Raw genomic sequence first — 27,371 nt, 5'->3', positions numbered from 1 at the left:
ATACAGAATGTTAACCCTTTCACTGCCACACAACAGCAGGTTAACCCTTTCACTGCCACGCGACAGAAGGTTAACCCTTTACTATCGCACTACCGATGGTCGGTAGTGTGATAGTAAAGGGTTAACTTTCTGTCGTGTGTCAGTGAAAGGGTTAATCTGCTTTATTCACACAATCAAAATACATTTTATGATGGCTGTAAACTGCAATTTCTGAGACCATGGTCCAATAACAAACTCTCACAAAACAGTAGCTGTTATAGTCCCATTTTAGCTTGCTAGCTAACATTATCTATTTCATTACCCAAGAGACTACATGCACACATGTGATACAGGCAGTGAGTTGCTCTCCACACACTACCCCTATTCAAATGAAAGCGAAATTGTTCCTGCATTGTCTGATTTGATCTGAATGCAGCTTGAGTCCTACTAACAAAGCTTACCGCAGGTGTCCTACTTTCCTGCCCTCCAGGATTTGCTTCTGTTGGGCTTTTAAAAACCTTTTGTTTGGTCCTCTTCAGCATAGCAGCACTGTAAGAATTTGTAAGATTTACAAGTTAAAATCTATTTAGAATGTTGCATAGTGAGGCTGAAACTAATCTGATCACATAATGCTGACAATCCTGTCCCTGATCCAAAGGACTGCATCCCACCACAGCTTGTTCTTATGGAAATGATGATCACTCAGCTTATCTAGAGTGGCAGTGAACCTACCAGCGAGCTCTTCTGACTGACTAAAGAGAATGGTAGCACTAGTGCTGTTACCCATCTTTGTCTCTGTGTCCAGGTGCTGTGATATGGATGTGAACATAAGCATGCTCCATGTTCTTCCTATGGTATAGACTGGTGACCGGCCATCTGGCAAGGTGGGCAAATGCCAGAATGGCCAGCCGAACTATGGGCCGCTCCAAATAAAAAAGATGAATATGATTTTACATAAAAAAATCTTCGTGATAATAATTGTATTCAAATAAATAACTTATTTCAGCCCAAAACACTTTATACCAGCCCCTTTATGTTTGTGCTTCTTAAAAAAGCCCAACATCTTTTCCCATGATGCCCTCGTCGTAAATTATCGTCGGGTAACAGAATGTCTCGAGACAATTTGGAGGCCTTCATGCTTATGAATAAGTTATGGTAACTCAAAAAGTGATCCTGAAGCGGAATTCGGATGACACAGTTGACGGGGTTGCGGGGAAAAGCAAATTCCTTCCATGTTTACTAACCCACATGAGATTAAGCCTGAATTATTCTGGCTGTGTAATATAGTGTAGCTAAGCTAGTGGTTGTATTGTAGCTATAAAGCTGGAATGGGATGTTTTGAAGTTGAGGAATTAAAAAAGCCCAGTGCCGTTTCAAATCCATTTGAGCATAATATGGATTCTAAAAGTGTGCAGCTGATAGTATTTGTGGTGTGCTGTAGCAGCCCTCTCTCTGGCATTGTGTTTGTTGTTGTACGTCAGCTGTTTTCTAGTCTGGCGCCGGTGCGCTCCGTGCACCAACTCACGCTCGCCCTTCAGTCCTTAGTAGTGCGTCTATATTACCGGTATTGCGTTTCATCGAAATAGGTTCAATCAATTCAGTGTGCAGTGCACTCATCATCATTAACCTCGAGAGAGCCACACAATAATTTCCCAGCAATTAAAGAGTGTCATTCCTCTTCTTATAATCTTTCAAGGCGATACAAGGTCGATGCAAGTTTTGGGTACCGTTAATTTGCCTTGCCAAACCTGAAACTGATTCATCTGTTTTTGTGATGGAACACATTCTTGGTTGTGTGATTCCACAGGATCATCCCATCTCATTGCCATGTCTAGTGTGTGGATTTCCAATTTTGGTTTGGAAATTGGGCCGTTTTCCCCCCACCGAGTTCAACACTGACTAATTGACCGCTCCCACACTGTACCTGCTGATCCCCAACACACCCATTACTAGTCCCAACCTCTGTGCTCCAGTGCGGTGGAGTTGAACCGTGTTTTCATTCTTAATGCGTAATGTACTTCTAGGCTGTGTTACTGTCAGGGGGTCAGAATATAGAGCGTCTTATGATTCCCTGGCATCCAGCCTGCACACAGTCTTCAGTTCCCCAGGGAGGTATTTGACTTTGTGAACAACTGGTCAATTGTTCAGGGGGTTAGGAGGATTTCTAACTTGGCCCTCAATCACAGCATAGAAATTCTAGGAATAGACTCTGCATTCGTGTTTTATACTAGGGCCCAAATGAACACGCAAACTCTGATTGGTCGGAATGTACCCATTCATTTTATAGCAAGCACAAACTAATTTGAATAATGAACGATTTAAACAATATAGTTTTTGCCAAGTCTGATCCGCAGCCATTGCGACTAGATACAGTGCTCTATATTTGACTTTGAGCTTATCTGACCTAACTCTAAACTAACATGCTATGCTGTCTACTTTCTGGACATGCGTCTATTTGCTTGCGTGCACTGGTCCTTTAATAATCAATCCTTTTGCTTTTCTTAGCCTCCTTCCCTCTCTCTCACTAATTCATTCTGTATCGTCCCTGCCCCATTGTTGATCATAGAGATGGTGATTGATTGTACTGCATGCTTTCAACTAGGGATAATATGTCAGTGAAGATTTAATCGTCTTTCATTTAACCACGGAAGTAGTGAAAACATTAACAAAACGAGCAGCCCGGTTTTGCAACTTTCTAACATTTGTATTTTTAATCTGTTGAAATTCCTTCATGCCGTGCTTTGATTAAGGATGTTTACCGATTGAACACCCATTTCACCCCCCCCTCCGCCTAGAGGATTAGCATTGATCACGGCTAATGAACACACATACACACACACACACACACTGACACACACACTGACACCCCCTTAGTTACCCCCTTCTATTGTCTGCTAGCTTGAGCTTCAGAGGCACACATACCGGTAGCCACATAGAAATGGGTTGAGCGACTGTTAAAAGCATGTCCCAACACAAAGCCGTGCTTGAGCAACGCCCTTAATTAATTAAACAGAACCCTTGACGGACTGACGCACTCAGTGCAGTAAAACCCACATTACTTACTCATGTCTTTCTCTTCTCTCCCTTTCTCTTCACGTATCTCCTGTTCCATTTGTCTCACTGTCCCTCTCCAATTCTTGTCACATCTTGTATTCTCGTTTTCTGTTGTGTGTGTGTATATATGTGCGTGTGTGTGCGCATGTCTGTTTGCGTATGTGACACTCATGTTTGTTTCTCTCGTGTGTGTGTGTGTGTGTGTGTGTGTGTTGTAGACACTGCTCTCCTGTCCACTACTTCCTCTCTGTGTTTACGGCCCACCACTGGGCCTCCCTCAGTGTCTGTCTCCCCAATCTCCACCCCAAATTCCAGCTCTTTATCTACAACCAGTTGGTCAGGTACTGTACAGTGCTCTCTTCCTCTCCCCCTCGCCTTAACCCCCCCCCCCATGGCCTGGCCTGGTCTCCCCTGCCTCACCCTCCTAACCCCATGGAGCATGCTTGTGTTCAGCCACTTCCACTGGGACCTGGGGAAGGGGGGGTGAGCCGAGGGTGGTTGGATGTAGAGGTTTTGTTTCTTTGGGGTTTTGTGTGGTCTTGTGAGATTTCTGTTTCTTTTCAGGAGTGAATGGGGGGTGGCGAGCGGGGGGAAGCACCCAAGGAATGCAGCCTTGTTGAAATGAGCTGACCTTTCCACGACTGTGTCATGAAGATTTTTATTTTCAAGTTGTATTCACGTTTGTCAATCTGGCACGGCATGCACCGTTACAATTATTCGCATGAAAAGCACCGTGGAGAGACATGTCAAATGACGACGGTCCCTTTTTTGTATCACTTCAGCAATGACCCCATAGTCAAAAGTTGAGGGGTGACCTCGTTGTGGTCCGTTAAGGTCAAAGGTCAGGTTCATTTTATTCATTGCTGTCTGGAAAGGAATCTCAGATTGAATTCTGGGATCTCACCAGCCTCTATGAGGTGTTTACTTTAACTCTTTCTTCTCCTCTCTCTCTCTCTCTCTCTCTCTCTCTCTCTCTCACTCACTCACTCTGATTTCAACTCCATTCAGAATGCCTGAAAGAGGGAATCTCAGTGCATCGCTCTTCAACTCCCCACATGTTGTGGCTTCTGGCTGCTTTAGTCCAAGCCCAAGTCATTGAGATAAAATGTTCAGAGATTACGCCACACTGCAACCTGGAAGCAGAAGACTAAGTATCTTCAGCTGAGGATCAAACTAAGACGGAGTGGTCTATAATCTTTAATGAGCCTAGTAAATCTTCACTAGCCTTACCTATTAGGTATCTGTTGCCTGGGATGGGATAATAAGTACAGATGGCCATTGAATCTAATAGAATTTGGGGGAACACTTAAAGAGCCCCGCCCCCCTCTCCAGCTAAGCCCCTCAGTATCTGGCCTGTCATCAGTATGCATTAGGTCAAGAGAAGGGCCCCCTAACTAGATCATGGGCTAAATAACACTACACTGTAATGGCACTCACAGCTGTGGGAGAACACATTACAGAAAAGCCACCTAGCTGATTGACTTGCTCTTTATTCTATAAAGACATATTAATGTTGAAACCGAGACGGATATGTCTTTCTCTTCTCTCTCTCTCTTGTTTGACAGTCGTTGCTGTCAAAGGGAATAATACAGGCTAGATTACTCTGGCTAGGCTATGATGAAGCATAGTCATATTTGTACTACCGGTAACTGACTATTTTGGTCGGTAAAGTAGATGCATTTGGTCACGTCTCACCAAAGTGATACTATAGAGCTGTGAGTGATTTCTATTCTTCTGGGTGCCGTTTCATTTTTTTTTCTTTCTTTTTTTTTAATACCTATCTGGGTGGTTTTGGAATTGACTGATATGTTTGAGGTGTGTGTGTGTGTGTGTGTGTGTGTGACTATGTCCAACCAATATTCAACCATGTGGTTTCAATCTGATGCATGGTTCTGACCCTGGTATCTTTTATCATTACTTCCTACTTGGTCTATTCTCCTGTGTGATATGAGATTGACTGTTTCATTGGAAAGGTGTCACAGGATACTTGGGTCTTTGGTATCAGACTGATTTGAGGAGGAAAGCATGATTTGGGCCTGTGTGTTTTGGATGGAGGTCGCTGGGGTGGTTGGGGTCTGCTTGCTTCTTGCCGTGTCACAATCACTTGACTGCTGCTGATGCTGATCGTCTTTGTCCTTCTTTCTCCTCTCCTCCTCCCTGGCTCCTACGGCCTTTCCCTGTCCTTCATCTTGACCTCCATTGCTTCATTTGCTATCTCTTTCCTCTCACCCCGCCCCCCATCTCTCACCTGTCTCCTCTTCCCCTTATTTCTCCCATCTGCCTCTCGCTTCACTCCTCTTTTCATCCACCCATCTCTCTACCCTTTATCCTCTGGTCTTTCACCATCTCTCCATCTCTATTTCCTTCCACCCTTCTCTCCCTCCATCCCTCTCTCCCTCCCCTCCATCCTTCTCTCCCTCCCCTCCCCTCCATCCCCCTCTCCCTCCACTTCACTCTCCCTCCACCCTACTCTCATCCCTCCACTCCTCCCTCTCTCCATCCCTCCACTCCTCCCTCTCTCGCCACTCCTCTCTCCCTCCACCCCTCTCTCATCCCTCTACTCCTCCCTCTCTCGCCACTCCTCTCTCCCTCCACCCCTCTCTCATCCCTCTCTCCATCCCTCCACTCCTCCTTCTCTCGCCACCCTTCTCTCCCTTCACCCCCCTCCCCTCCAGGTTCCTGACTAAGCGGGAGCAGCAGTTGATGCAGAGGCGTCGCCATGCGGAGGAGCTGCTGGAGTGGAAGCAGCGGCTGGACCAGGAGGAGGCTGACGTGTGCCGGATGGAGAAGGAGGCCCTGGCTGTCTGGGACCGGCAGACTCCTCGGGACAGGGACCGGAAGGCCCCGGAGCGTCGGGGAAAGGACAGCTCGGACATCAGCAGCCCCGACTCCAGCCGCCATCGTAGCCCCGAGCGCAGGACCGACAGTGAGAAAGGTAGGGGAGAAAAGGATTCCCTGAGTGTTAAATGAAAGACATAACGGGCAGAATCTAGGCAGAGTTTTAGGGCCAAGCTCACTTTTTGGGATGGTGTTGATCGGTGTACATCACCATTCTTCTGTTGCTGGATATTCACAGTATTCTTCATCCGTCTCATCTGTCCACAGAGTGTGTGAGTGAGGGGGAGTCCAGTGTGCACACAGACCTGTCTGGCTCCCAGGCCCCAGAGTGCCCATCCACTGCACCGTCTGCCTCACTTCCTGAGAGTCTCCCGGCCTCCGCCCAGCACAGCCCGGCCCACTATGCCTCTGACTTCACCTCAGCCTCCCCAGCGCCAAGCAATAGGGTAAGAGCTGGATACTCGCTCAGTGCTCAGTCTGTTGTGAGGAGGTCACGTGATAATCGGACACAAAACGTATCAACTCCGCTGGATAACGTCAGCCATCGCCTCGTTATACTGTGAGCTTCCAGGCCTCTAGGTGCAATTTCCACAGCTATTTTTGAGAGAGTTGAGGAAATCGTGTCTGCAGTTCACTAGAGGTCTGCTCTTTGCCGTGATCCGACAGTTTCTTTTTGTGGGGGTGCAGCCAAGGTGAGACACGGAACACGTTGGTACGTTTTATGTCCCGATTATCACATGTCGTCCTCACAAGAGAATTCTGGGATTCAGGTAAAACATCTGCTAAATGCCCCCTTTAAGGCCATTTCACCAAGCCAATGTGGTTGTCTCATTTAATCTTATCAATCACTCAATCACTCAACAACTGGATAAGTGACCACTTGGTGTGAATGGTCTGAAAATTGTCACTCACTGCCTGTATGTTGTGGTTAAATTGAGATTGAGTATAGTTTGACTATTCTTTACCAGTCACATGGTGTTGCATGAAGTGTAAATCTCAACACACCTGTCTCCAGTATCACCCGACACAGTGTATTGTGTCCTGAACTAACCCTCCTCCCCCTCCGCCTCCTACTCCTGCGTGGTCTCTCCAGTCTCCACCAGCCAAAGGCAGCCTCAGCACTGTTCCCTCCCAGGCAGAGGGAGGCGGCAGCCCCAAGATGCAGCTCCGCTCTCCCTCCCGGACCCAAAGCCAGACCCAGTCCACCCTAACGCCCACGGCCTCGCAGATGGGTAAGTGTACACTCCACGATATCTACGCACCAAATACATATCTTGTGAAGTAGAATGTAGCTATTTAGCTCTTCCTAATGCTTCAGCATAGACGGGAGGCAAAGAGGAGAGAGAGGACATAATGCAGCTATAGTGCTGCTGGCACAGTGTAGCAAGGTGCTGATGCTGCCAGGAATACTTTATGTGAGCACTTCCCTGATACCCAACCTGCTTAGCTGTGTGATGGGGAATATGCGAGGACACTTTCTCTTGCACTCAGCTACAGTGCAAGCGGAGGCAGCTGTATAGACCCAGTGTCATAAGCTAACTGTTCTGTATGTTGTTTAAGCTGATATTGCGATCATCAGCTCTGGTCCAATAGTGCTTTGCAGTCATATTTAGCACTCGAGTCTGTGATGCTTCCTGCTTCTTAAAGGGGCACTTCACCAAAAAAAGAAACAATGCTGATTTATTCACACACGTCTAAAAATTCTAAAACATTTTGCACACATTAATTTAGTTTAACAGTTATTGAGAGTAAATTAGTTTGAATATGGCCACCCGTGATATCATCTGGCACATTGAATCATTGTGTTGTGTTAATTACAGCTCAATTAAATTAAATGGTAGCAGTCCCTATAAGACAAGGTATTGCTATTTTTTCATCTACATCACAATGATTCAATGTGCCAGATGACATCACTGGTGGCCATATTCAAACTCATTTACTCAATAACTGTCAAACTAAATGAATCTGTGCAAAGCCGATTAGAGTTTTGGATGTTGTGAAATGAGATTATGTGCAAAATAAATACCGGTAGTTGTTTTGGAGAAGTGCCCTTTTTTAAGCACAGAACTTGCTTATACATATACGAAAGATGGAAAGATAAACAATCGCTGGGCAGGGTCACAGTATATGTTATGTATATACACAAGTTGAACTCAGGACAAAAGCTACACACAAAATGTGCAGTAAACAAAATATTCCCTAATCTCTCAAGAGTTGGGTTTGTGTTTCAGTGGGCAGTGCACTAAGTTGGATTATATTTTCCTAATCACAAAGTCTTGGCACTGCAGTAGCATTCTAACTGTGATTTACCTTCTAAATGTGCTTTCAGAACCCATGTCGGACCAGAGCGACATAGAGAGCCGTATCAGGGCCCTGAAGGAAGAGCTGAGAAAACGCAAGTCTATGGCATACCAGCTGAAGAAAGAGCAGAAGAAGAGGCACAAGGAGCGCCTGAAGGCACAGGAAGCCAGTCTACTGAAGCAGCTGGATGTAAGTGTGTTTGTAGGCTGGTGGGTGAGGTCTGATGGCACAGGAAGCCAGTCTACTGAAGCAGCTGGATGTAAGTGTGTTTGTAGGCTGGTGGGTGAGGTCTGATGGCACAGGAAGCCAGTCTACTGAAGCAGCTGGAGATCAGTGTGTTTGTAGGCTGGTGGGTGAGGTCTGATGGCACAGGAAGCTAGTCTACTGAAGCAGCTGGATCTAAGTGTGTTTGTAGGCTGGTGGGTGAGGTCTGAAGGCACAGGAAGCTAGTCTACTGAAGCAGCTGGATGTAAGTGTGTTTGTAGGCTGGTGGGTGAGGTCTGAAGGCACAGGAAGCCAGTCTACTGAAGCAGCTGGATGTAAGTGTGTTTGTAGGCTGGTGGGTGAGGCCTGAAGGCACAGGAAGCCAGTCGACTGAAGCAGCTGGATGTAAGTGTGTTTGTAGGCTGGTGGGTGAGGTCTGATGGCACAGGAAGCCAGTCTACTGAAGCAGCTGGATGTAAGTGTGTTTGTAGGCTGGTGGGTGAGGTCTGAAGGCACAGGAAGCCAGTCTACTGAAGCAGCTGGATCTAAGTGTGTTTGTAGGCTGGTGGGTGAGGCCTGAAGGCACAGGAAGCCAGTCGACTGAAGCAGCTGGATGTAAGTGTGTTTGTAGGCTGGTGGGTGAGGCCTGAAGGCACAGGAAGCCAGTCTACTGAAGCAGCTGGATCTAAGTGTGTTTGTAGGCTGGTGGGTGAGGCCTGAAGGCACAGGCAGCCAGTCTACTGAAGCAGCTGGAGATCAGTGTGTTTGTAGGCTGGTGGGTGAGGCCTGATGGCACAGGAAGCCAGTCTACTGAAGCAGCTGGATGTAAGTGTGTTTGTAGGCTGGTTGGTTGATGGGTACGTGTTTGGTCTTGGTGTGATTGAGTGTTCTCAACCACATGTAGTAAGATTGTGTGCATGGGAGTGTAGCGTTATATGTGAAAGCATGCATGTGCACATATATTTGTACACATTTTTAGATACAACTAAAAACGTTGATTTCTCGATTTCTGACCGGCAGAAAAACTTTATTCTTTTGCTTCTTTTTCTTCGCCCAGTCCTATAATGACTTCATCCAGAAAACCAAGGCAGAGCTGAATAAGGAGCCAGAGTCGACACCTGCTGCCAAGCCCCAGATCAAAGCCCCCACCTCTGCCTCGGAGAAGCCCAAGATCAAACCACCGCCTCCACACAGGTACAGCATGCTGAGACTAAACACAGCTTGCCTGTAGTGTAACACAATGTAAATGAGACACAGGGAATTTAACTTGGAACATTTCCTTCCTCAGGGCTGAAACCAACAAAACCTTCAATATGGTCTCGGATGCCGAGAGGACACGACCTGATTCTCCAGTAGACCAGGGTAAGTTTCAATTTTAAACTCGTAATTTTATGTTTTCATTTTAATTGCCGCCATCATATAAACGTGTATGTGCTGTCATGTGTAAATTTATAACAGATGTTCTCGAATCTTTATTTAGAATTCATAATTTCATGTTCTTGACATTTTGGTTTCCATCATATAAACATTTATTTAAACATGTTTTATGTTCTGCACACAAGAAGGCTAGTTTGATTCCTCCTCCTCCTCCTCCTCCTCCTCCTCCTCCTCCTCCTCCTCTTTTTTTTTTTTTTTTTAAATATATAATATAATTATTTCACTGTCAAGTGCAGAGTGAACCTGATTAAGCTGTATGTGAAACACGTTGAAGGTTTTAGCTTACACTTGAAGACAATGAAATAATAAACAAGACTAGGTCCAAACCTAGTGTGTGGCTGGACTGTGCCGACCAATCTACCTGTGGCCCAATCATGTAATCACTCGAGCCCCATTTTTTCACCCAAACTACCTGGAACTTTTAGTCCCAGAGACTATATTTCAGGGAACTAAAAGGCTTGTTCAGCCCATTGTTGTCTGCATTTCCACCGCAGTCTAAAGATTGTGAAGATTAGGCAAATTATTCATCTGACGTAACGTCACAGTTAAATTAACAGACCAATGTTCCCTGCTTACTCTTTCGCCATGTATTGGTCCTCGCATGGATTACAGAAACGCGCAACAGACCGCACAATGCACTGGCAACTCACATGAGTCCAGGCTTTTTAGATGGTTTCACCTTCTCTGCACTCCTAATGTGCACTCTGCTCATCATTCTTTTCTGTTACCCAGACCAGCCGTCTCGTTTGGCCAAAATTCTAAATACTTCACCTGCTTAGTTTACACATTTTTGTTGTAACTAAGAGATTTGCTGGAAAAGATAATCGCTTTTGTGCATAGATCACTAGATTTATCGGCTTATAATATGCATTTCACATACGCATTTTCTGGTTGATAAGCAGATGATATTGCACCACCCCCAAAGTTCCTGTACTTTGGAAAAGTCTTACCCCCAGAGCAGGGGCTTTTTGTGGGGTAAAATTATGTCGCTGGAACTTCTGTTAGACCCTTGTCCCTGCAGTGCCAACACGGTCCTCAAAAGGTTCCTAGTCCCTGGGGAGAGTTCCTGCGGTTGGAACGGTCTTACTTCAGATCACTTGGTGACAGACATTCACAGATGTAGGGCTTGGCCCCCACCTGCCACCAAGGAGAAATGAGGACTGGGGACATGGGGCATCAATGTACACATAACAGATGTTATCCATTTGTCTTTTACAGACTACCTTACTTCGCCTGGCCGTAGTAGATCCACCTCACTGCCTGAAGAGCTATCGGATGAGGACCCCCCAACAGTCACCCCAACCCCAGTATACGGCAGCCCAGAGCATTCTACCTCTGGTCTGAGGAGCCTACTATCCCCAGAGGGCCTTTCCAGGCCTGTCTCCCAAGAGGCCCAATCACAGAGTATACAAGCCCAGCCGCAGGTCTTCGAATCTGGGGCCAACAGCGTTGTATCTAGCCACAGGTCAGAAGTTGTGGATGAGCTTGAGGTGGAAGTTGGGAACAGATCTGAGGACCATCACTCAGAGGGTCTTCTCAAACTGGACCTGGAGGAAAAGCCCAGCTCCCAGCAGAAGCCGTTTATATCCTCCAAAATTGGAGAACTCGGATATTCTCTGTCAAGCCGTCTGGAAGGGGAAGACCAAACGAAGACATGCAAGCCTAAGGCAGAAGAGGTTGTCAAATCCCACTCAAGCAAGCCACATTCAGCCACGGTAGAGTCAAAAAGCCCACAGTATCCAGATTATTGCTCTTCCTCCAATGACCGTTCCTACAACCCTGACTCTATTGCCTTCTCCAAGAAGGAGGCTCTCGTAAAAGATGTGGAGGCATCTCCTCGCTCGGCAGACGGCTACCATGATGACTTTGAGTCATCTCTAGAGTCGTCACTCGGGGAGTACCATCAGAGCTTCAAGGTCACCTCTCCGACCTCTCCTGCCCATCCAGAGACCAGGGGGTTCAGAGAGGGCTCCCGCAGCAGATCCCCACTCTACGACAGCCAAGATGATGAGGAGGTGGAGGAGGACATCGCTGAGGAGCTGAGTGAACATTCTGGAACTAATGCTGATAGCCACCATTCTGGAAAACTGCTAGATCTCCATAGAGATGACACAAAGGAGAAGAATGCCATCAACTCAAACCACTCCCCTACCATATCCCCCTCTCAGACTCCCCCATCCCAAGCTCGGGATGAGATGCCTGGCTTCAGTGTTGGCGACCGGGTTCTTGTCAGCAGCGTTCAGCCCGGTACCTTGAGGTTCAAAGGTCCAACCAGATTTGCCAATGGGTTCTGGGCTGGTGTGGAGCTGGATAAGTCTGAAGGGAGCAACAATGGTACTTATGATGGCGTGGGGTACTTTAAGTGTGAGGAGTGCCACGGTATCTTCGCCCCTCCAGATAAAATCACACGCCTTCCAGAGAAGTTTGAGATCTATGTGGACACCACCGAGGATGAGGACTCGTTTTTCGGCGATATGTCGGAAAGGGACCGGAATAAAGGTGAAACTGACGGGAAGAAACCCAAACGGCAAGGAGATCTGAAGAGACTAAATGAGGAAACCTCTCACAGAGACAACTTGTCCAGCCGTAAAGACTCTGCTGATGGGACTGATTGTCCAGACGGACACCAAAATAATTTGACCACTCAGAAGGAGAACTCCTTCCTCAACTCACAGAATCACAGAGAATCAGCGCACCCAATGGCCAACGGCAGGGACATCATCTTGGAATTTGAAGATCGACCGACCACTCTCCTGATCTCTGACATGGACAGAATAGACTTGGGTAAGCAGAGCCTGAAGGAGATAACTACACTTATTGACGAGAAAGACATAGACTCCCACCACAAGTCCATCACTCCTCCTGACGTCTCTATAGATATCCAGGATGTGAAGAGCCCCGAGGGCGAACATACAGACAGAGAATCCCTGGGCGTCTTCGCAGACAAGCTCCTCAACAACTTTGTGAAAGATGCTGTGAAGCAGTTCACCCAGATTAAAAAGGCCAAAGAGCAAAAAGTAGTAGCTGCCAATCAGATGAAAGTATATTTCTTGAGTGAAAATGTGGAGGAAGAGGAGGGAGTCTCTTCCGTTGTACAGAAGGATGGTCTACCCTTCTTCCTGGATACTGATAAGGAAGAGTTGTCTTCCCCCGAACTGTGTAACCGACCGGTGAGTCCATCTTCTCACAACATCTTAATGCTAGAATCTTGTTCAACAAGAAGGGTTTGTTTTCTCCACAAACTCAATAATCCCCAACAATTATACATTTAAAAAGATTCCACATGATGTTGTTCAGCAAAAGGTTTCTTATCACAGATGATTGTGAGCTTAATGATAGAATAGTGGACTATTTTGGACTTTGTTTTCGGGAAAGCACCAGCACTTACATAATATAGCCATGTTGACAACCATTTTCTGTTGATTTGGCCTGAAGTCCAAAGTCCAAATGAAGGCTCCTTTTTTGTTGACAGACTCTTGCATTTGTGTGCTAATAAACGTCACAAATATTTTTGTATTATACGTAGATCAAAAGCATAATATGCTTGATTTATCGTGTGATCATATATACTAGTAGTGCCTTAACTGTTGGATAATAGTCATTTAATGCATGTTCATATTCTAAATGTTGTTCTGACGATACATCTGACTGCATTCCCTATATGCATTTACCTCAAAAGGAGAGTCCAGTGTTGGGGGCCAGTGGTCAAGAGGAGCTCGCCAAGCGTCTGGCAGAGCTGGAGTTGAGCCGCGAGCTGCTGGACGAGCTGGGTGACGAACAGGACTGGTTCGACGAGGACTTTGGCCTCAGCTCCCGACGGGAACAACAGAGACTGAAACAGAGAGAGGAAGAGGAGGAGATCCTGGGAGGAGGGAGGTCCGGGTCATCTGCAACAGCAGCCCTGGGTGGAGAGCAGCAGGCCAAGACCCCACCCAGACCTGAGCTACCTCTACCCCTGCCCCCCAAGCTTCCTGAGCAGCCTGCCATGGTGGTGCCCCACTCGGCTGTCGAGGTGGAGAGGCTGGTTCATACAGCCACCCAGGAGATCTGGGACACATGTAAGCTGGGGAAGGATGGAACTCTGACCTTGGCAGGGAAGCCCAGTCCTAAGCCCTCAGAGGAGTACCTAGGTAAAGAAGCCAAGGGGCAGGACCAGGAAGCACTCTGCATCCGCAGCTACAGACAGGTAAGCAGGATTCTATATTCACGAGTCACGACATCTCACCCCAATGTACTCATTTGTTTTAATTTAATTTATTTATCTCTAGTTGAAGTTAGGTTTTCAATTCATCTCTAGTTGAAGTTAGGGTTAGGTTTTCATCTCTAGTTGAGGTTAGGGTTAGGCGTGAGGTCTCCAGTAAGGTTAAGGTCAAGGGTTAGGTTCATAAACAACTTCCCCCAAGGTGAAATGGTGTGAACGGATGGAATCCCCTCAGGATGCAGTACACCAGTAAATACATTAGTATGTACGCAACTAAGATAACCAGTAAAGACATTAGTATGTATGCAACTAAGATAACCAGTAAAGACATTAGTATGTACACAACTAAGATAACCAGTAAAGACATTAGTATGTATGCAACTAAGATAACCAGTAAAGACATTAGTATGTACACAACTAAGATAACCAGTAAAGACATTAGTATGTACACAACTAAGATAACCAGTAAAGACATTAGTATGTATGCAACTAAGATAACCAGTAAAGACATTAGTATGTATGCAACTAAGATAACCAGTAAAGACATTAGTATGTACACAACTAAGATAACCAGTAAAGACATTAGTATGTACACAACTAAGATAACCAGTAAAGACATTAGTATGTACACAACTAAGATAACCAGTAAATACATTAGTATGTACACAACTAAGATAACCAGTAAAGACATTAGTATGTACACAACTAAGATAACCAGTAAAGACATTAGTATGTATGCAACTACAGTGTTTCCCACAGGATTTTCAGAGACTATGGCGGGTGAACCTCCGACCCTCTAGGGGGGTCCGGGGGCACTTTTTTGTACATTTTAAAGTTAAATGCATCAATCTGGTGCACTTTGAGAGCAAAATAAAGAGGCTAGATCTATGATGAACGTTGTGCTCAAAACACAAAATCGACTAGACAGTGCTTCCCAATCCTCTCCTCGAAGCACCCCAGCCGTTCAATGTATTTGTTAAATTCCACCACCAGCACACCTGATTCAACTTAACTAGCCCTTTATTAGTTGAATCAGGCGTGCTGGTGGTGGAATTTAACAAATACATGGAACGGCTGGGGTGTCTCGAGGAGAGGTTTGGGAACCACAGGACTAGAGCGTACATTTGAGCCATCAAAGAAATGAAGCAAAAGTGGTTACCTGTGTTGAACTGGTTTATTTTTTTGAACATAAAAAAATATAGTGGATTACTATTACGACTACTACCACTGCCAATACTACTGATACATCCCTATTGGCAAACTTTATATTTAAAAAAAAACTGTAAAAAAAAAGCACACTCCATCCATCCCGGAACCTACGATCTTCTGATCTGGGTCTCCTCTCCATCCCTCGCACCAGGTTGCGGACTTTCTGTGACGGAGCCTTCAGTGTGGCGTCCCCTACCGTCTGGAACTCTCTTCCATTTCATTATTATTAGATATTGTTTCATTGCTGGTCAGCAATGTGCAGTAATTAAAGTGTACCTTGTGGTACCTGTGGCTGATGAGCACCGTGACCTGTTGCTAAAGCCCAGGTAGAGAGGACAGGCTGACTCTAAAGGAATGTGGAGACGGTAAAGGTGTGTGCATACTAGTACAGAAAGTGAGGTGATATTACCTTTTTCATCCACACACACCATAATATTTATTTAATATAAAAGGTTTGAACTATTGTGAACCCAAACAGTCTCAGTTGGAAGCATAATGTCTTATGTTGCCAACTTAAATCTATCCTTACCCATCATAATCTTCTCTGTCCCTAGGCTGTATATGACCTGACACCATCATCTTCTCTGTCCCTAGGCTGTATATGACCTGACACCATCATCTTCTCTGTCCCTAGGCTGTATATGACCTGACATCATCATCTTCTCTATTCCTAGGCTGTATATGACCTGACACCATCATCTTCTCTGTCCCTAGGCTGTATATGACCTGACATCATCATCTTCTCTGTTCCTAGGCTGTATATGACCTGACACCATCATCTTCTCTGTCCCTAGGCTGTATATGACCTGACACCATCATCTTCTCTGTCCCTAGGCTGTATATGACCTGACACCATCATCTTCTCTGTCCCTAGGCTGTATATGACCTGACATCATCATCTTCTCTTTTCCTAGGCTGTATATGACCTGACACCATCATCTTCTCTTTTCCTAGGCTGTATATGACCTGACACCATCATCTTCTCTTTTCCTAGGCTGTATATGACCTGACATCATCATCTTCTCTTTTCCTAGGCTGTATATGACCTGACATCATCATCTTCTCTTTTCCTAGGCTGTATATGACCTGACACCATCATCTTCTCTGTCCCTAGGCTGTATATGACCCGACACCATCATCTTCTCTGTCCCTAGGCTGTATATGACCTGACACCATCACCTTCTTTGTTCCTAGGCTGTATATGACCTGACACCATCACCTTCTCTGTTCCTAGGCTGTATATGACCTGACACCATCATCTTCTCTGTCCCTAGGCTGTATATGACCTGACACCATCACCTTCTTTGTTCCTAGGCTGTATATGACCTGACACCATCACCTTCTCTGTTCCTAGGCTGTATATGACCTTACGTGGGAAATCCTCCAGGAGATCTATGGTGAAGACCCCAGCGTCTGTCAGCCTCAGTGGGTCAAACCTCGGCGAGCCAGTTCCTCCTACTTCCACAGAGTCAAGACACCAGGAGATATCACCAAAGTCCAGGTAAGGCACACATAGCCAGCAGTCATTGGACCTATCTCAAACTCTGCCCTCTTTAGCAACAGCGATGTTAAATGGAAAAACAGCAACGTTTCATTTTCGAATGATTTCGTTTGCATGTCCAAGTCAAATGGCAACAGCGTTTTAGCTGGCATTTTTGTTTTCCCAGCAGCAACGGTCAAAAGGTGTTTTCGTTGTCAAAAGTCCCTTGGAATGGTGCCATGTAACCTTGTGCGCGCCGTAGTTGGATGCGGGTGCGTGCCTGGACACCAACGTCCACGCTCACGTCACTGAGGGGAAATTTTTTTAGTTAACCGTTCTGCTATCGGTACTCGAGAAATTATAGTTTTTTTCCGAGGAATTTAAACGTCGCGAACTGGTCTTGTTTGCCGTCCTCTCCTATCTCTCCTCTCTGCCTCCATATGGGGCTGCTTGCTGTTTACACTCTATGGCTGTCCCCGACTAAGGATTTGGATAGTCGACTATGATTGGCCGAAATGAGCCGATAGTCGACTATTAGTCGACTATGGTTGGGGGGGGAAAAAGTATATATATATAAATATATATATATACCGTACTTTTCGCACTATAAGCCGCACCTGACTAAGCCGCAGCAGCTAAATTGAATGATGTGTACATATATAAGCCGCACTGGACTATAAGCCGTATGTGTTTTAATGTTTAATTACCATATGTAAGGAGTGGAGCCTGCGGCTTAATTTGACTCAACACGGGAAACCTCACCCGGCCCGGACACGGAAAGGATTAACAGATTGATTGCTCTTTCTCGATTCTGTGAGTGGTGGTGCATGGCCGTTCTTATATTGAGCTTTAAGTTCCCACCTCTACAGAGAATGACTCCCATTGGGACACAATACTGTCGGACAAATAACATTAACTCATTTACAAGTTGTATTAAGTTTAGCAAATAAGGGAACAGATAAATAACATTTCAATGCAGTAAAAAAAGCAATATTTCGATTTTCGGGTTTTGTCCACATATAAGCCGCACCGTTATATAAGCCGCAGGGTCGAAAAATGGGGAAAAAAGCTGCGGCTTATAGTCCGAAAAGTACGGTGTATATATATATATATATATATATATATATATATTATTTTTTTTTTTTTTTGTATCATTCCATTTGGGCTGTGGGGGGTGCGGAACCCTGTTGCGTGCCACCACCCACTTCAATGACAGAGCTCTCATATTTGCGAACGCATAAACTATATCTTAAATTATGGCTATGTGTCTAATATGGCCGTCGCTTATCAATGACTTGTTTGCAGTCAACATTGTCGAAACGGATTGTTTTTTAATCGGTTCATTTCCGTTTTATACCATTTTGAAAAACGCTCGTTTTTTGAAAGTTTAAAAAAAAATTAAGATTCTGTGATAAACGCCCTTTACTGGAATACACAAAACACGTTGTGATTTTTCGGCCTATTTATGAATCGTTTTCAAATAAACGCTAGATTATCGATAGTATATGTGTACTTATGCACGCTATAGAAGCGGGCTGAAAAATCGATTATCTTATTTCCTGATCGCACACACACACACAGACACACACACACACATATGGCACACACTGATATATAGGTGAAAATAGCTCTGATTATCCCAAGACTGGTAAAATAGATTCCTTACCTCAGATCAGATGTTCTCCAAAAAGATTATTCCAATTCCTGATCGCCATTACAAATATCGATCGTTTATTGATCCAACGCTGGGTACTGGAAACACATTCTCCACTGTTCTGATGGTGGGCAATGACTTGGATCGTCTCCGGTTACTTGTCTGACAAGTAAAATGTGGAAGCAGGACTTTTTTTTCTCCATGCATTTCATTCAATCCAATCCAAAGGGGTGCAGTACCATCCGGAGAGACGATGGGGGGTGGTATTTTCCCTGTTCGAGTTCAGACAGATCCCCACTGGTAACGTGAGGCTACATTGATGAAAAATGAATGGAAATCGATAATAAAAAAAATTATGATTAAAAGCGAGATCTCTCGTCGGCTGGCACTCAACGGTTGGCATGAACTAACGATAAATCTCGTCGTTGGCACTGAAAGTGTTAATGTCTGAAGGAGTCAACGGAAGGCTTCTTGTCCTCTGCAAAAGCATGCAATTGGTCCACTGATGGATACATCTTGATATTTGTCTAGTCTAGTGTGTTCATTAGATGGGTGAAATCCTCTTTCAGTGCCTCTGTGCCTATTACACACACACACTTGCGACTCGAGCCGCTCATGCACACACACGTGCGCTCTCTGCTCCCGACGAGTACCCCACGCATGCTCAGTGTTGAATTCAGTCTGTTTGGCGCAGAAAGAGTTAAGGGCTGAGAGAGTGCCAGGGCAAAGTGCATCTCATTGCATTGACTGTACACTGTACTTTTAATGTATGTGACCATCAAAAACTTGAAACTTGAAACCGTTGTTATTGGAGGATCAAGAAAAGAGGGCGGAGTTTGAGATAGGTAAACCGAACTATTCAACTAATCAGATTATTTTGTTAGAGTGGCATTTGAATGTCAATGCCACCCCCATTTGCAATATTAATAATCAAATGAGATCAAATTCCCACCGTTTGCAGTTTGACATCACATCCTGAATTAAATTCATCTGAGAATTTAGAAGTGACCGCCCCTCAATTAATAACTATTTTTTAAATAGAACAAGTATTTGTATTTTATCCATGCAATCATGCCTTCTATGTGCATGAAGGTGAATAAAGGAAATTAACGTGTATTTTATTTGTAATTGAACAGGAATTCATCACATCAGAAGTACTGAAGCTGTATGGTCTGAAGAAAGACCACAACCAGAAGACTGACTGGCAGAAGATGCTGAAGTTTGGCCGGAAGAAGCGAGACAGAGTGGATCACATACTGGTAAGACTTATGTTCAGAGACAGTGGATCACATACTAGTAAGATTTGTGTTCAGAGACAGTGGATCACATACTGGTAAGACTTATGTTCAGAGACAGTGGATCACTTACTGGTAAGATTTGTGTTCAGAGACAGTGGATCACATACTGGTAAGACTTATGTTCAGAGACAGTGGATCACATACTGGTAAGACTTATGTTCAGAGACAGTGGATCACATACTGGACTGGTAAGACTTATGTTCAGAGACAGTGGATCACTTACTGGTAAGACTTGTGTTCAGAGACAGAGTGGATCACTTACTGGTAAGACTTATGTTCAGAAACAGAGTGGATCACTTACTGGTAGGACTTGTATTCAGAGACTGAGTGGATCACATACTGGTAAGACTCATGTTCAGAAACAGTGGATCACTTACTGGTAAGACTTATGTTGAGAGATAAATGTACTTTGAATCTGACCTAGGATTACAGTATGTGCAGTCTGTTTTGCAATGGTCCTTTCCTGGACCCTTAAGATTATGACCCTTGATTATTATGACCCCCCCTCCCCGATTCTGGGCCCGTTAGAGGGATTTTCAATATATATATTTGTTTTGTACATAATATGAAAGTACAGGTTTATACCTTCAAAATAAGCCATCACTTGTACAAATCAGGCAGATACTTTTCAATCTGTCTTGTGTTAAGTTCAAAGGTACTCACAGTTGCACGAGGGTTTCGGACAAAAATACGGGATGGTTTGAAAGCTTGGCGTTGCTAATAAACATTTTAAATATTTTTTATAAACTGGTCAACACTGCATTATTTCCGGCGGGGTGCATGATGCGCACCAGGCAGCCAAATACGGAAATAACGCCGTTTTGAGCAGTGTTGACCAGTTTATAAAAAATATTTAAAATGTTTATTAGCAACGCCGAGCTTTCAAACCACCCCGTATTTTTGTCCGAAACCCTCATGCAACTGTGAGTACCTTTGGAATTTCTCTGTGATACTTGTATAACGAACGGTTCGGCCAGAACCAGTCCTTCATGGTCAACATACGTTGGTTTCCTATTGAGGAGCAAGTGACTGTGGATTCACTCTGTGCATCACAGTCATGAAAGGGGCTAGCTTCTCCTCTTAACACTTTGATTACCGGCCATAACATGGTCAAAACATGGTTGAATGCCGCCACCCACTTCAATGATAGCGTTGTGAATGCATAATCTCTGTTTTATGGCTATGTGTCTATTCTGCCTGTCGTTTATCAATGACTTGTTTGCAGTCAACATTGTCGAGACGGATTGTTTTTTAATCGGTTCATTTCCGTTTTATAGCATTTTGAAAAGCCCTAGTTTTTCAGGAAAATATATAGATTCCGTGATAATCGCCCTTTACTGGAATATTCTGGCATACACAAACGTTGTAATTTTTCGGCCTATTTATGAATCGTTTTCAAATAAACGCTAGATTATCGATAGTATGTATGTACTTATGCACGCTCGTGTGACGCCTGTTTCTATCACTGGTTAAGCTTAGGCACTCTTTCGAAGTTGGTTAAGGTTAGAGTTTGTCTTAGAGCAGGGCGATAGAACACCAGCCCTGATTCCAAACTCTAACCGTAACCAACTTCGAAAGAGTCGCCTAAGCTTAACCAGTGATATAACTAGGCGTTAGGTCGTTTGCAGGCTGTTGGAGGCGGAAATAGGCACAGAAACAGGCGTCATGCGATTGGTGCACATGTCACATGACCAGAAACGTCAGTGGCCAATCAGATCGCGCAAACCGAACGCGGAACTGGAAGTTAGTTGGTAAAAGTATAGACTCTTCCAGTACCCAACGCTGAATCAATAAACGCGATCGATATTTGGAATGACTATCAGGAATTGGAATAATCTTTTTGGATAACATCTGATCTGAAGTAAGCAATTTATTTTACCAGTCTTGGGATAATCTGATCTGTTTTGACCTATATATCAACGTGTGTGTGTCTGTGTGTGCGCGCTGATCAGGAAATGAGAGAATATATTTTTCAGATCGCTTCTATAACGTGCATAAGTACACATATACTATCGATAATCTAGCGTTTATTTGAAAACGATTCATAAATAGGCAGAAAAATTTCAATGTTTTTGTGTATGCCAGAATATTCCAGTACAGGGCGATTATCACGGAATCTATATATTTTCCTGAAAAACGAGGGCTTTTCAAAATGCTATAAAACGGAAATTAACCGATTTATAAAAAAAAAAAAAAAAATTAGAGCGCTATCATTGAAGTGGGTGGTGGCATCCAACGATAAATAGTGCATGCCATGCTGGCAATCAAAGTGTTAATAATGATGCTTAATGATGCTAATGAAATAGAGTAACAGGTCTGAATTTGAGTTGTAGAAAAACTTGTTACTCACGTTTTTCTGTAGTAGTTGCAATAGCCAGAAGTAGTATTATCCAAAGAAATTGGTACTATGAGCTGGGTCCATAGCCTGAAGTCTTGTATAGTACATGTCCAAATTTCACTATGGATGCTAGAGGTCGCCAAAGTGGCGTTGGGCGCCGGCGGGCAAATCGTCCTCAAGAGGGCCCGGGGCTGGGCCGGTGCACGTTAAGAGGTTTTAAAACACACAACTCTTTTCTGGGCTAGTTAAAGTTCAAGTTTCAGGTTTGTTTATTATTTGTCACAACAAAATACAGAATACTTTATGATGAAATGTTTGTTTCTGTATGAACCCATGAGAGTGCTACATACAGTAAAAAAAAAAAAAGTAAGTAAAAAGAATTTATAATAATTTTAAAGTAAGTAAAGGAATGTTCAGTCAATATACATATATACAATACAGAGTAAAATGAGTAGCAGTGAGGTACAATGCAGAAATGAGATGAGGTACAAAACTTAGGGTAGGGTGCAAATGAGATATGAGTGTAGGGCAAATCTCTTTAATAATAGATAAATATAAAGTGTCTAAAGTGAGTGGTAAGGTGAGTGTTTGTTTAAAGTGAGTGTGTACATGTGGATGTTTGTGCAGTGAGTGTAGATGATGCCTACGGGGCTTCAAAGAAACCTGAACCATTTCTCTGGTCATGTATAATGACTAATTTACCCAGAAAGCAATGTACCTGACCCCTGCTTCTATCCCCAGGCCATCAGCTCAATGACTCTATGCAACACTAACCCAACCATAACAAAATAAATTATGAGATAGTCAATCAGGTGAAACAAGCTAAGTTACAATCATAAAACACAAAATTGTTACAAATCTTAATTTCAACTTCCGGTGGAATCTCCTTTGAGTGGAATTCCATAACATGAGAGCACAAGCAGCACATAAGCTTTATCCCCAAACAACTACACCAAGCTCGATCTGTCGTTTTTAGAGACACGATCATAAGGAGGCGTTTGTCATAATAAGTCTCCTGAACAATTTAAAACCAAGGATGACTCGATCAGAGCTTCCGACCCGGCGGTATGGTCACTTTTCCGTGACCATTCACGGATTCACGGAGCTATTATGCACTACGCGCACAGTGCCGCACACACACACACACAAAGGGAGAGTTAAAGTACTCAGCCCCTCCCCTACGACTCAAGGGTAGTTCCTTAGACGGCAAGGGAAATCATACAGCCGGACAAGTTAACAATAATTAACCCATTTACAAGTCTTATTACATTTAGCAAATAAGGAAACAGATGGAGAACATTTCAAAGCACTAGAAATTGCAAATATCTAATTTTTTTTGACCTAGTTCTGAATCACGCAACATTTTTGGCATTTATGAAAAAATCCTCTCCGCCGAGATGAGGACTTTTCACACCTTTTATAGCCTATTGTTCTCCCATGCACGGGAGCTCCGACCTCAGAGTTAACCTGTGCACTAATATAGACCATGCTTCACGTGTCAGTCATACTATTTGACACTATGTTTTGTCTTTCAGGTTCAGGAGCTCCATGAGGAGGAAGCTCAGTGGGTCAATTATGACGAAGACGAGCTGTTTGTGAAGATGCAGCTGGCAGACAGCATCTTCGAGGCATTGCTGAAGGACACCGCAGACGTTCTGACACAAATTCATGACACGAGAGCTAAAAGAGCTGTCCTCTCTTGAGAGCTTATAGCTTTTCATGACAAGAGAACCAAAAGAGCTGCCCTCTTTTAAGAGCGTATAGCTTTTCATGACAACAGAGCCAAAAGAGCTGCCCTCTCTTGAGAGCTTTTAGCTTTTCATGACAAGAGAACCAAAAGAGCTGCCCTCTTTTAAGAGCTTATAGCTTTTCATGACAACAGAGCCAAAAGAGCTGCCCTCTCTTGAGAGCTTATAGCTTGGCATTCGAACCTGCAACCACTTGCCAGCTTCCAGTCCTTCCTCCGCCTAACCGCCTCCAGCCAAGCTACCACCACTAGGTCTTCCTACAGCTGATGTGCCAACAGCAACCTCCAGATGCCTTCAGTCCCAAACATTACCTCTCAGCTTCACGGCTCTCAATGTTATACTTCTATCTTTGACATAGTCAACGATGACTTTGCTGATTTCACTCCAGCTGAGAACAGAACTTTAGTGACCATGTGACCTGTCTTAACACACAAAACACCTCTCGATCGATCCAGCCTTCTTCTAAAACCTTCAAAATGTTCTTGTTTCAAGTCTCACCTCCTGAACTGGTTTCCTAATAATTTTCCAGTTGGAGACTTTTTGATAAAATGGACTGTGCCATTTATTAGCATTTTAAGGTCCATCAGTGCTGCTAAGTTGACTGCTCCGCGGCAAACTGTATTGTAATGTCTACTGGAGCGAAGTTGGGTTATCACGTTTTTTTTATTGCGCTAATATTATGTGTGGATTATTTGAACCTTTCACAACAACGGCAATGGCAGAGTAGATAAAAAATGTATAGCAGCATCATTGAGATAAGATATAATTGTATCAAATATTTTTGCCTTGTAATATTTATTGTTTGGATAATGTTTGATTAGAACAGAAATGAACATTTTGAAGTTGTAAAGTAATCTCGCTCTTAACATGTAGAAAACAAAGATTATTTTAAAAAGATTTTAAAGCAAAACTAATGAAATTGCTAAAGCACAAACAGAAATGTGAATGTGGACATTGCAATACATTGTACAAAAAAAAGGAATGTTATTGATACTAGAAAAGAAAATGCAAAGACTTTGTATTTAATATTTAAATATTAGTAATTGATTGAAGCTGAAACTCTTTGTGTGCGTGCCTACATCTGTCCAGTTGGTCGCCAATGTGACTAGGCTCATACCTTTAGAATCACATAATGGAACAGTATTGACGTGCTGGATTCTAGCCTTACTTCGTTTTTCCACCAGATTCAGTTTTAAGTGCCTCCTTCAGTTTAGTAGGACCTCCGAGACTCCTATAGTAGCAACACAGGCCTTCGTTGACGTCTCGACCTCCTTCGGACCTCTTGTCTTTTTCAAAGTACTACTATCTTTGTCATTGACGCTTTAATGATTTCTCTCTCCTTTAACTGGGTTACAGCTTCTTACATTTCTGCCTCGTTTTAACCAGCCTCTGAGCATCGATCTGTTTGATGATGACCTCGTCTTTCATGAACCCCTTGTTTGCCTTTGTCCTCGACTCAACCCGTGGAACTGTTTGCATTGCTAACGGTCCTAGAACTCTTTAACCCTCCGAGACCCGCGGGAGTGCCAGTGGGACTAAAGCAAGAGTGAAGATACTGGTGTCATGAAACCGGACAGCCTATGTTATCCATTGGTACCATGTCATGCTATAGCTTGTCTATAAGGTGACTAAATAATGCTCCAAAGTTAGGCTAAGTTTTGGCAAGGGAAAACTGGCCATTTTCAAAGGGGTCCCTTGACCTCTCACTTCACAATATTCACAGTTCACAGTTTTGGACAAGAACCATGCAGCACAAATGTGTTCTTTTTGCCTATTTTAAAATGTATACATTTGACTATTCAAAAATGCTATTCTTACCGAAATCTCCATGTCAAATGTTTTTGATACCAATTCACAGCCATTTTCTATAGTGTTCCTCAAGGTCTAGGTGTGTTAATGCACTATTTCTGAGGGACATTTGACCGTGTTTATAAATTCTTGAGTGGTCAAAAATGTGTTACATTTTGCACCAAGTCTGTGTAACAAATGGTATCAACCCAAAACTTGCTGCAACAACTTATGAGCATGGAAATGGCTGTCACACTGCAATCATATGTTCTAAGCCCCGTAAACACTCAACATTGTAATGGGTGCCTGTTTTTATTACAGATTTACGACTAGAAAAACGTGACAAGTTTTATGCATCTCAAATTAATCTTCAGTTTCCCAGCTTTGAGATGATGTATGCCACTATGTGGCATCTACTGTTGTTCTGCTATCTCCCCCTAAAGATCAACTGTCCCTCCCCCCGAAAAATACAGAAATGGTCTCGGAGGGTTAATCGTTCTCATGTTCTCTCCATGTCGCGAAGGCACAGCTGATTGGTGTTAGTGATGTAACGTTGCTGTATCAGGAAATGGCCAGGGCTCTCACTGTTCCAACACGTACACCATGTCTGAGCCCACAGAGTGGCCGGGCATGAGTCACACATTGGTGTGGGGTGTCCCTGTCAGTCCCTGTCAACAGTTAAATGTCCAAGGGCTTATGTTGGTCATCCCTGTCTTCACTAGTTCCAAGAATACTGTGACATGTACAAACTCATTTGTAGCATGTGTGGCAATACTTGTTAATATGTTTTGTTTTTTAGCATAAGTGACCTTAAAACGGTGGGGAATTAAAGACGTATTTGCTTATGTAGTGCTACTACTCCCCGCCAGTGGTTGTTTTACTGGTGACTAAGGTGTACGTGTAAAATGTAAACTATCTGATGTAAAGATTGTCTGTAAATTTACCTTTTGATACCAATCTTTCCATGCTGTACGACTCAATTGACCTATTCACATGGTGGCCATTTTGCTCTTATGTCGTGCTCATGTTGGGTTCCTTTCCAACCAATTCCCATCTGGGAACAGGGTGGAAAGGAACCCAACCTGAGCTTGGCATGTGAATATGGTCGATGTCTGGCCTGTAGGTGTGCGTAACTGTAACAATGACATGGTTAGTAGTACCTAAGAAATGTTTTCCACAAGACTTTCTTGCAAACCCTCTAGGATTGTTTGTAGGTGAGCGAAAGCGATGTTCCCATTTGTAACTATGCAGTATTTGGTCGTATGCGTTATTTTATATGTATGGACCAGACAGCCTAGCCTTCTGCTGTGGTTAATTTAGAATTAGAATAAGTAAATCACAATGAAGCTTGAGGCTATTTGATGTTGAGTGACCTGCTCCAATTCACTCTTCTCAGGTCAGTCTTCCACTTTTCATGGTGTATATATGTCAGGAAATGTGGAGACGGAGCTGATCCTGAGTCAGTGTCATGGAGGACTTTCACCTGAAACCCTCTAAAGATGGTGTAGTTTTGATCTCCCAAATTCAAATGGTAGGCACAAATGATTTGATAATCAAATTAACCAAGATTAGAAAGAAATCCTTTTTTTGTCTTTTGAAATGTTTATGAATATTTATAATGTTATGCAAGTGTGCTGCAAGTGCACTTGAAGACTTGTACAATTATCTTACGGGTGTAAATATATTACAACAGTCTCCTGTTTGTCCAATCTGACTCACTGTTCATGATAACCTTGAACAATTGTATAATAAACACTGTTCCCTTTGCGAATATGTACATAGTATATATTTGTTAACTAAACCGAACTTTGAGATTGTAAATAAAGCTTTCATTATTTCTGA

The 27,371-nt window shown here is 43.7% G+C and overlaps 1 protein-coding gene across 1 annotated transcript in view; it reads left to right on the top strand.

The window, feature by feature from the left end:
- cep350 (centrosomal protein 350) overlaps nt 1-27,368 on the top strand; it is a 74,722-nt gene extending 47,354 nt beyond the window's left edge. Inside the window, exons 27-38 of the mRNA XM_084309000.1 lie at nt 3,252-3,374; nt 5,709-5,968; nt 6,139-6,317; nt 6,965-7,103; nt 8,201-8,361; nt 9,434-9,570; nt 9,665-9,738; nt 11,032-12,983; nt 13,493-13,999; nt 16,578-16,724; nt 19,494-19,616; nt 23,529-27,368. Coding sequence (XP_084165126.1) covers nt 3,252-3,374; nt 5,709-5,968; nt 6,139-6,317; nt 6,965-7,103; nt 8,201-8,361; nt 9,434-9,570; nt 9,665-9,738; nt 11,032-12,983; nt 13,493-13,999; nt 16,578-16,724; nt 19,494-19,616; nt 23,529-23,696 — 3,970 coding nt within the window. The 3' untranslated portion in view covers nt 23,697-27,368. The remainder of the gene's footprint in view (nt 1-3,251; nt 3,375-5,708; nt 5,969-6,138; nt 6,318-6,964; nt 7,104-8,200; nt 8,362-9,433; nt 9,571-9,664; nt 9,739-11,031; nt 12,984-13,492; nt 14,000-16,577; nt 16,725-19,493; nt 19,617-23,528) is intronic.
- Nucleotides 27,369-27,371: the final 3 nt, after the last annotated feature.

The sequence above is a fragment of the Notolepis coatsorum genome, assembly GCF_963971535.1.
Source record: "Notolepis coatsorum genome assembly, chromosome: 2".
Taxonomy (NCBI): domain Eukaryota; kingdom Metazoa; phylum Chordata; class Actinopteri; order Aulopiformes; family Paralepididae; genus Notolepis; species Notolepis coatsorum.
This window is presented reverse-complemented; position numbering and strand designations above follow the sequence as displayed.